The sequence below is a fragment of the Apiospora kogelbergensis genome, assembly GCF_038363985.1.
Source record: "Apiospora kogelbergensis strain CBS 113332 chromosome Unknown utg000001l_segment0_segment0, whole genome shotgun sequence".
NCBI classification, from domain to species: domain Eukaryota; kingdom Fungi; phylum Ascomycota; class Sordariomycetes; order Amphisphaeriales; family Apiosporaceae; genus Apiospora; species Apiospora kogelbergensis.
Genome location: NW_027117418.1, coordinates 1,041,536 through 1,052,333, shown reverse-complemented (window position 1 = coordinate 1,052,333; position 10,798 = coordinate 1,041,536). Strand labels below are relative to the sequence as shown.

Here is a 10,798-nt window from a genome sequence, read left to right as displayed (position 1 = left end):
ATTGGCTACCTCACGTTCGTGTGGATTGATAAGCGGTAGGCCGTCCTGACCCGATTTGCGATCCAACCCGAAGGAGTCTGAGCCAATCACGCAAGCGGCATGATTTCCGAGGAAAGAAATTTCATGCAAAGACGTTTGTTAAAGTTTCGATAAGTATGTTGTTCAAACGTCAGCGTTTCTTTTCTTTTGACACCCCCCTCAACAACAATCACACGCGCGCGGCGGCTCATGACACACATACTTGATAGATACGATTAGTGCGTCAAGTGAGTAAGTAGGTACCGTGTATGCCTTGTTTCTAGTGGCACACATAGTCTAGTCTGACTGCGAGGTTTGGGGCGGAATGACGACAGAATTCCTACCTATTTGAGCCAACTGTCTAGGACCTTTTTCCTGCCTAGGGGCATAATTTCTTCTTTCGTCCTCGCTTAGGTAGGTCGGAGTATTGCTGCATGATGCGGGTAGAAGTGCGCGGGGATTAGAAACACATTCATTCACCTGTATGTCTCATACAGACCGCAAGTCCATCTCCGTCAAGGTACCTCCCGCCGACTACATACAGCTAGTTAGTATGCATGTACATATCAGCTCTCTCTCTTTGATTTATTCTTGACTGCCAATTGTGAAGCAAACATGACTGCAGGGTGTCACGGGCTTGGCTGTCCCCACTGACATCTACCCCCAAACTCGGAGGAGATCTCTGCATATCGTGCCTATCCATCTCACCATTCACGTGCAGTCCATGCAGGTTGGGCGCAGGCTGACAATGTGTTAGATGGGTAAACCCGCTTATGAGACACAGTAGAGAGAGGGGTGCACCAACATCCAAGTACGCATCCATGTCGCTAGTTGACGATTCGTAGGAATGACTAGCTCGAGAAGTTCCTCCGGTACAGGGGAGGAAGAAAACTATGGACAGCGGTAAGCATGTGGATAGATGAATGACATCATAGAACTGTCAGTTTTCAAGCAAGCGCATTAGTTAAACGCGTGTACTGCTGGGTGGAACTGCTTGCACAATAAGAAAGGTATAGCGGCATCCGAATTCCTCCCTCGTATTACCGTTACCGGCCAGATATAGTATTGAGAGAAAAGAAATAAAAGAAAAAGAAAAAGAAAGCAGAAGAAGACAAGGACCCTGGTTTGCTGGTAACACGTCGATGCGCACGCGCAGCCACCGGCGTTGCTCTTTCTCGGGCGTCAGAGAGCAGCAGGCGATACCGGCCACTCATTACACGGTTACTTAGTCCCACCGGCGCGGGCGACAATCCTGGGTTATGCTTATACGAGTGCATATGCAATGCGAATGCGAGTCGAAGCAAGGATTGCGACGGTGGGTATGATGTATGTAAAGGATAGACGGCATCTACGGTGGTGTGTGTGTGTGTGTGTGTGGCTGGGATGTTGCTGTCTCATTGCTTGAACTCGTTCAGGCATGTATGCGTGTTGGCGATAGTTGAGAAACTAGGAAGAAGAAACCTTCTGTTACATGCGAAACCGGTCAAGGCAGTGACACGCGGCTGTAAGATAAGTCGACGGTTCTAGGCATCCATATGCGAGGGTACGGCTCAGCTCCAGGCAGGACAGGAAGAACAGTGCAGTGCCGTCGCATAGGATGGATTCCCATTCACCGTCTGCAAGGCCACGGCACAGGGCATGGTAGCCGTCCACAAGCCCCTATTCTCTCGGCACGAAGCCGGGCCAACACATATAAGTTGTAACAGCGGCAGGTAACATGATAGGTAGACAGGCAGCGGCTGACGTGACACGAGGCGTATATCTAATCAACGAAGGATAGCCCTATCTACTATCCTACCTAGGTACGGTACATGACAGGCACTGCACGAGCCATATGATTATCCAGGCCGTCAGGTCTAGGCATGTTCCAGGCACACTTGATGTGATAGGGGGTTTTCTCATTATTACCCAAGTTCTGTTTCTAGGAGCTATTTCTCCCCAATTGATTCTTGCCTTTAACGCGTAATGTGACTGTATTTGTCACATATTCTTCACGCGTGGCGTTGCCTAACCCCAGATGGCCAATTTCGAGTGTGGCTTGTCACCGTTACATCGCCCATGGTCAATGGGTAGTAGTACACAGCGAATCCTGTCACAATTCGACCTACTTATGGGTATATCATAATCAGAGTTAACGGCGCGTTGAAAGGCCAAGCAGAATCAAGAGAAGTTTGACGTTGATCGCTATGACCCCCTTTTCCCATCCTTGCTATCAACGACGATACCAAGCCTAACGAACGTATCCGAAAGTGGAAAAGGGCCCGGACTGTCGGTTCCCGGTCTTTCGGGACCCATAGATTTGGGATTCCGGATCAGCCGGTATGGCAAACCTGGCTGGCGAGTCATTGAACGGCGGCTGTGTGCTAGCAAGGTACCCCCTATGGGAGCCAACGACTATGAGACGCCTTGCGAGAAATGCGAAGTACCATATTGGTAGCCACTGGCAATTGAAAGAACATTCCATGCATTGTTCTTTGATCCTCGTCATACGATTTCCCATCAGCTACGACGTAACATGGGCCGGCACCGTTGCCGGGTGGCGGGGCCCTGGCAACCTGGACATGGGATCAAACACCCAAAAGCCTCACCTCTGTGTCAAGGCACCATGACGGCAATCAAGGTGAAGATGTCTGCAGGCGCTCGCATAGAAGTATGCCGGTGGTTCAGGCTGCTAGATCACTGCCGTGGCCTCCTCTCACAGGATGGGACCAGAAACACCATGCCAGAGTTACGCGAAATGTACCCGCACAGAGCATGCTTCGAGACTCCCATTAGATCACAAATCTGGGAAGGTATCTTCACAGTATGTGATGATATATCAGGTAATATGTGGTTTCTTACCCAAGCTTCGAGGACAAAACCGTTGACCATTGAAGCTGGCGAAACATGACTTAAATCACGATAGCTGCAACAAATGCACCAGCGTTGGCCAGCCGACAACGACCTTGGAGTGTCAATCCTAAGTCAGATTTGGTGTCGGGTTGTCGTTGTCCAGCCCCTGAAATATACGAGCTACCCCTATTTTGAAGCAGGAATAGGGGTAGCTCGTATATTTCAGTGGCAGCTAAAGTTCAGAGGTAAAGCCAGGGATCCGAGTTGGTCTCTACAGTGACACCAGTCTGTTCAATGTGCCGAGTGAGTAAGCAAGTCGGTGCAAAAAGCGACCGCACGAAGGGGGGCCTCGTTTTGCGTTTTGGTCAATTTGCGCTGGCAACCCGGACGTCCGTTGGGGGGCCACTTTTGAGGAGCCAACTAAAATTCTTAGCAGGGCTCTTTGCAAGTGAGGGGGCCCTGAGGGAAGGACAGGGGCCGGTCATGGCTCAGCCAATCATGGCCGTGCTTTGACACTCGATCGTCTCAAAAGGGAAGGAAGGGAAAATGGGGAAAGTTGCATGGACTGTAGCTAAACAAGCTGCCATTCCCAGTGCCAAACAACCCGACTATTCGCATTCGAATTATACACACATGGCTTGTTTGTATGACCTTGCGTCGCTGCACGCACAGCACAACACTGCACGGACAAGCTTCACATTTCGCCGGGGCCTGCGCCGGGCTCAGTTGCTTTGCGAAGAGGCGCTGCTCGGGCTCCCTCGACCATGGCCAAAACATCTGTGAGCTCCGAAAGTACGGTCCGTCCGTAAATGTCCAGCTAGTCGTCCGACACTTTTCCCCAAACATGGCACTCAAACCACCGGAGACCCCAAGACATATCCACCTCCCTTCTTCCTTATAAAGGGAAAACAGTCAAGTCAATTCTCATCCGTCTCAATCTTCTGTCACTATCAACAACATCCATCATCCCTCGTCTATTTAAACCCGCTCCAATTCTCCATTCTCATCAATCACTAACCAGCAAACAAGAGACAATGGCCCCCTCCGCTACCCAAGACATGTCCTCCACCACCATGGACAGCACTAACACCCAGCACAAGCCCCTTGCCGGCAAGGTGGCGCTGATCACGGGCGCCGGCCGCGGTATCGGCCGCGGCATCGCCATGGAGCTGGGCAAGCGCGGCGCCTCGGTCGTGGTGAACTACGCCAAGAGCTCGTCGGCGGCCGAGGAGGTGGTCGCGGCGCTGGGCAAGCTGGGCTCCAAGTCGGTGGCCATGCAGGCCGACATCTCGGTCCCCGCCGAGGTGGCGTCGCTGTTCTCGCGCGCCATGGAGCACTTCGGCCACATCGACATCGTCGTGTCCAACTCGGGCATGGAGGTGTGGTGCGAGGAGACCGAGGTGACGCCCGAGCTGTTCGACCAGGTCTTCAACCTCAACTGCCGCGGCCAGTTCTTCGTCGCCCAGAACGCCCTCAAGCACTGCAGCCGCGGCGGCCGCATCGTCCTCACCTCGTCCATCGCCGCCCAGATGGCCGGTGTGCCCAACCACGCCCTCTACGCCGGCTCCAAGGCCGCCGTCGAGGGCTTCACCCGCTCCTTCGCCGTCGACTGCGGTAAGAAGAACATCACCTGCAACGCCATCGCCCCCGGCGGCATCCAGACCGACATGTTCGACGCCAACTCGTGGCACTACGTCCCCGGCGGCCACGAGGGCATGGACATCAACAAGATCAAGGCCGGTCTGGCCAAGCTCTGCCCCCTCGACCGCGTCGGCACCCCCGAGGATGTCGGCAAGGCCGTCTACTGCCTCGTCAGCGATGAGGGTGAATGGATCAACGGTATGTTATCCCCTTTCTTCCCCCTGAACCAGCCAACATACATTCCATAGACACCTGCCTCCTTCTGGACGATTTCACGCAAGCAAGCTAACAATGTACTTACCCTGCTGTAGGCCAAGTTATCCGCTGCTCTGGTGGCGGTGTCTAAGTCTCTCCAAGTAGGCTGCACCAGTCGGTTGGAGTGTGAGTGAGTGGGATGGTACGCATAAATCCTCACCATGACAGAATACCTTACAACCTCCCCACTACCCACAAGCTAGCAGTATAACTGGAAACAAAATAACAGCTGGGCGCCGAGTTGTTTGAAATTCATTGCATCGTGTACAGTACAAACAATAGTTTCCTCGTTCCACGAAGAATAGAAAATAACAACGATTCTCCACAAGAAATATTTTCGTGACCATGGGAACCGCTGTACACCAGTCGTATGTTTCGTGGCCGGGTGTTCGGCTTGACGTTCTTAGTAACAACAAGAAAGGGTTTTTGCACTTCATATTCCGCCTTTCACATGAAGATGATAGTACAGTTCTTGATTATGACCTACTTCCAATTATCATGCCCAGAGATGTTTTCGTTTGCGTCAGCATACACTGCCTCGCATTTTCTTTCCTCCTAGTCGACTCGTTGCTTCTTGTGCCAGGTCAGGATGTCGGTTTTGGCACGGGACTTTACGAATTGATCGCCTTTCACTTGATATAAATTGCTTGGCCTAGATACAAATCGTCACGGGCTTGAGGCATAACAAGCGGCATGGTTTTATTTCACAGCTGCAAGCCAACATACGAACTGCCTTGAGATGCCCCTGCAACGTACTTTTACATCAGGCCCACCAAGAGCTCCCGCCGACGATATCGGGACCACCAAGTTCCAAGGCAAACGTAACCAATAGCATTACAGAATTCCTTATGCAGGCCACTCTTCTACGGTCCAATAGGCTGAATAGAAGTAGATGGCGATCACCGGCTCGCCCCGGTCGCCGCTCGCTATCGAGGGGTGTGGAGCAGACAGAGCCCTACCCCCTTAGCCTATCTCACTATGCACGCACCTCCTCCCCAATCGGTTGCGAGTGGCTGATGAGAATAGAATTATGGGTAGGCTCGCATGACACGTGTTGTGCCCATGTAGTGACACCGCCAAGAGAGGGAGGGGGAAAAGGAACTGCCGGTACAAGTGGCATTCAGCCAAGCCAGTGTAGAATAAGACTGTCGGTGATTGCCGCGTTGGCGGGATCCGGAGGTCCGTCGCCATCCTATCCATAAGCTTTGATTCTCTTGGCCAACTTCCGGACACCAAGATGGGATGTTTGATCACTCTACATGATACTCTGCCTTTGCAGGCATATGGATTCTACTAAGCTCTCAACACTAACCCTCCGCTACCAGTCGGCTTACTCGACCATTATATCGTGTAGCCCCGACCGAGAGCGACGTCAGCTTTTCGTGTCGACCGTGTGAGTCATGCGGAATGCATCTATTATATAAAACAAATGCTTGGTTAGTTAACGATGTTACAACTAAAGGGCAAGGTATTATTCGGGATTAAGAGACTTTACAAGACGATGTAAGGGGGTGTCTCTAGCACGGTACAGTGCCATAGATAAGTCCTCTTGTGGGATCGATAGCTATCCCCTATCGGCCCCGATGTCACGCATTAAAATGCGACTCTTATACCGAAAATGGGAAGAGGGTGGTACCCTATCTGGTTCATGCACCCGATTGCCGCGAGGCAGATACACCTTAGGAGCCAACCCGAAAAAGGGTCTAAGCACCGCTTCTGATAGGCCAAAAGAAGAACAGGCGAGGTTTTATGCAAAATCTCCGTTTGGTCGGTGTCTGCAGGCCATGGTATATCGAACCTGTTCATCACCCGACCAAGCGGGCGATTGCATCTGCAAAGTGGGCGATGGCATCTGTCAATGCAAAGTCGATATGAGTTTGTCTCAAGCAGCTGCAGCGCTGCCATCCATCCGATATGTCGCAAAATTTTATGTCAAGCAAGCTGCAAGGCTGCGAGTTGGCGGCATAAAATCGGAATTCAGTACCAGTGTCCATATATGGAAAAGATTGTAGGCTGAAGTTCAGAATGCTCATAGATCCTAACGTCCAACTCCAGCCCTCGGGATCTAGAACAGCCATTTGTGCCACCAGTTCCTTTTCAGGTGATGAGGGTGGTCATAGCCACGACGCCCCCGAGCGGTGAAATTGAGGCGTCAGATTGCGAGACAGTAATGCAAGCTAGGAGGCTTTCCGACCTTGAAGGCCCGAATAGTTGATCGAAGGTCACGGTATGTTGAAAGAGAATTTCAACAGTGTGATTGATTGGTGAGACCGTTCAGTTTTGGGGAGGTCCGTCGTTTCTGTGCTACCCTGAGATCAACATGCCGACACGGGATTGAGGGTCAATGGCCTGTCGTCTTGCAACTTGTCGCCAGCATTTAGAACAGGAATGAAGTTGAGGTTACATTGGCGCTGACCTGTTTTGAAGCAATGCCTGGAATATCATGGGCCTTGATGTGGCAAAGCCAACCAGGTACCTCGCACAATGGCTGTCAGCCCTTGGGCCTCCGCCGTGGGGGGAGGGATAATGAGAGCTTCTTGTCCAAAGGCGTTGCAGGCAGGCGTCGGCTACGGGGGATAAACTGATGTCAGCAGGTCAAGTCGGGGCGCATCTGCGAGTCACCAAGAGGTGGTGCGCCCCGGAAGATAACGATTGCTGCTTCATGACTCTGGCCTGCCCATTCATGGCGCCCATTCTGGACTCGGGATACAGCTGGATAGCTGGATCCCACCTCCCCGTCTCCAGCCCACTCCGGAGGGAGGGTTGCACAAGAAACCGCCAACAGCCCGTGGGCGTGGGGAGACAGGGGACGACGATGGACTTCGAGAACAAGCTCCGCTGTTGATGGCGGGAAGGATCGAAAGTCCAAAAACGTGTATGCAGGCTGAGCGCGAGGACGGCGAGTACAACCGACTGTTCCGCCTGTCGGCGTTCTTGGCGAAGCTGGAGCAAATGCCCGTTTGTCTTTTGTGCAGCAGCTGTGGCTTGACCTGACCTTGTGCGTCAAGGTGAGGACTGCAGCAGCTGCAAGCCACCAATCCAGCGCAACGCGGTTTTATCGATGACGGAATTTGGGCCGATGGGACTGGCTGGTTCTCTCCCGGCTTGTCTGGCCAGGTGTGCTGCTCGCGAATCGGGCAAGCTTTTGCTTACCAGCAAAACCCCCACCAACAGACAGGCAGCTGGGGAATCGGTAATCGCGAGTTATTTCTGTTGCCTCTGCCGTTGCAGAAGGATCGGGACCGGTGAGATGCAAGTGATGTTGCCGTTGTGGTGGGCATCAACATCAGCATCAGCATCCGATGAGACGGGGCGAGGTGAGGCGGGGGTGGGTAGGGTGGGTAGAATTAACTGATTATGCAAGCATGAACCAATCACGCAGAAGGAACTGCCCAAGATGGTCGAATACTTAATGGCGTTGTGCTAACGTATAGGTATTATCCTGGTAATATCCTGGTTATATCTTGCCTAGATTATATGCCTACTTGCCTATCGATACGTTCTTACTCACATCCGACCAGCTGGTCCAGATCTAGGCAACTTACTTCCTGAAAATAGCATTCAAATCGGACAACGAGTCAAGCTTGGTTTGCTTACTGAGGCTGAAAGCTAATACACCACACCACACCACAACGGCACCGCTGCTCGACAAGCTGCTCCAATACTTCTGTCACTGCCCCTGCTATTTCTGGCCGAGAATCCTCTGGCCTGCGGCAGAGAGTTGCGAAGTGCAGAGTCGACAAGGGTATGGAACAAGGTGGCGCCCATGGGTAGGTGGTTTTCAGACCGACGTCGACACCGTTCCGCACACGACTGCAAGAGACTCCAAACTTCTATGTCATGCGAGATGTTTGTGTAACGAACCGGCCGTTGAATGGATTTTCAATCGAACAATCTATGTAGTGCTCTTATGGAATCTGAAGTGAGAAACTGCGCTTGTTGACTGAAGTAAATACAACCCAAAAACCTGTATCCCATATCTTATGTAGTGATCTAAGGGAGTGATGCAAACACAACGCCCAAATCCCCTAAAAGTAAATCCAATTGCCCTTGATTAACGATTAATACTGCGTGTCAGTCATGTGCGTCATGATATGGTGAATGGGGAGGGCATCCAAGAGCTTGCCCATGTGAAACCAGCACCAAGCTTGAGACATCACGTCGCTGTCTTTAGCAGTATCCCCACGGTTGTTCACCGTCGTCTCGAGCAAACTGCCTCTCCCGCGAACCATTGCTGTACCGCTAGTGAAATCGCTTTCTCTGCACTCCTCTCCAAAATGAACCTTTTCGCCGAGGCGCCGTACTCGCTTCGCTATGATGTGCAATGAATGACGATTGCGAGCTGGTCCCTTGCCAGCTCGCCAGATGCTAACATGATCATCTCTCAGCTAGCGTGGGCTGTCCTGATTTCTCTCCTCATCCCTACCCAATGCGTTATACGAATGTCATGTCACCCTTTCTGTGACTGACAAGATCCAATGTGGACCCCAGGGTATGCCCCAGATAGCCAAGCATGACCCGGCTGACCTCAGGGTCCTCGGATAGGTCAGAGCAAACTTCGCGAAACCTAGCATAGACCTCTTCCAATTTGCGAAGTTCCCTCGCCAGGATCTCAAGCTCCAGCCACCGGCCGTCTTCTCCATTCAGTTGATAAACACCAAGTGTGAAGCCCAAAGGACCTCCCGGGCTCCCATTGTTGATTGCAATGTTCCCGTTGTCGAAGTAAGTATGCGAGGCATTCTTGTAAAACGAAGTAATCTTCCCAATTACAGTAGCAAGAAGCATAGCAGCAGTGTGTGTGCCGGAGCGACTCATGCACTTTGGGCATGCCATCATAGCAGCGCATCCTTCCACGGCCTTGCGGTTCAGGGAGAGAACTAGATCAAATGGAGGCATAGCCGGTGATGACGCATTGTGCAAAGCTTGGAGAGACTGCAGGCACACCGTGAAGCATGTACAAGAGCCCCCGTTGATTGTGGAGGATGACGATTTATGGCGGGGGGCATCGGCCTCATGCTTGGCGTTGCGGTTGGGCTGGGAAAGTAGGTGGACGATAAACTCGCAGGCGTCGGCATTTGGCTGTAAGCCATCATATCGTGGGCAGCCGGGTCGGGCCAGGCCATTGGAGTAGGCATGGTCATGTCGAACGACTGCGATCGTACATGTGCCCCAGGCATATGCGCGTTGGATATAGCGACGTCGGCGTATTGATTGCATGAGATATCTGTTGGAGGAGTCCACGGCGCCATGGTGGGAGCGTACATGTCAGGCGGAACTGGCATGCTATCATGCTCACCCATGATTCTTTCGTCAACTCCAAGCAATGTCAGTCCCGCCGATATAGAAGGATTCCGGCTCATGGAACCATCGACGCTGGTAGGAGGTGTGGCCCAACCATTATCGATTCTGAACATCTGCTCCGAAGATTGGACAGTTGGTGTAGTATACAGCATGGACTTGTCGTCTCCCATGCCAGCCATGTCGTTTGTATCGGGGTTAGAATGCCCATGGTTGTTACTGCTAGCGTCTGCCTTGGGTTTGCCAGCACGACTCGAAGGTGAGTATCGACACTCGATGCCGCACGCAAGACATCGTGAACAAATGGGCCTGGCTTTGGAGCATTTGACCTTGGCCAGGAAGCACCCATCGCACGAGGCGCGAAGACGGGGTTGGCGAGCCTTGGCGGGGGAAGCCATGGTGAATACGATATATGACAGGAATGCTAGCAGTCTGAGACCTAAACCCGGGATGTAACGACAGTGATCATTGCAGCAGAACAGAAAGCGATGAGAGATGGAAGGGGTAATAATAAAGTAGCCGGTGTAAGTGAGACCCTCGGAAGTAGAGGTCGTACAAGGTTTGTGGGGATCGATATAAGACTGTAAGCTAGACGCGAATGAACGATGGAGTGGGCCCCTGTATGCCTAAGGGAAGGAGTATCATATGTCATTCTTGTATAAGAGAAACATCGGGAAAGTCAAGCTAAAGGAAGTTGGCTCCTCGATGTGGAAGAGCGTTCTGGGGAGAGGAGGGATATGCTTGCATCCTGGAG

The 10,798-nt window shown here is 52.2% G+C and overlaps 2 protein-coding genes across 2 annotated transcripts; one reads left to right on the top strand and one right to left on the bottom strand.

Moving 5' to 3' along the window:
- Window positions 1-3,884: 3,884 nt before the first annotated feature.
- On the top strand, window positions 3,885-4,837 carry PG998_000350 (versicolorin reductase; the record flags this gene model as incomplete). The annotated part of the gene is made up of 2 exons (XM_066867168.1): window positions 3,885-4,689; window positions 4,803-4,837. The coding sequence occupies 2 exons, from the start codon at window positions 3,885-3,887 to the stop codon at window positions 4,835-4,837; spliced, it is 840 nt and encodes a 279-aa protein (XP_066735583.1).
- Window positions 4,838-9,180: 4,343 nt separating this feature from the next.
- On the bottom strand, window positions 9,181-10,442 carry PG998_000349 (uncharacterized protein; the record flags this gene model as incomplete). Its single annotated transcript, XM_066867167.1, has 2 exons — window positions 9,181-9,825; window positions 9,909-10,442. 2 exons carry the CDS (start codon window positions 10,440-10,442, stop codon window positions 9,181-9,183), a joined length of 1,179 nt encoding a protein of 392 aa, XP_066735582.1.
- Window positions 10,443-10,798: the final 356 nt, after the last annotated feature.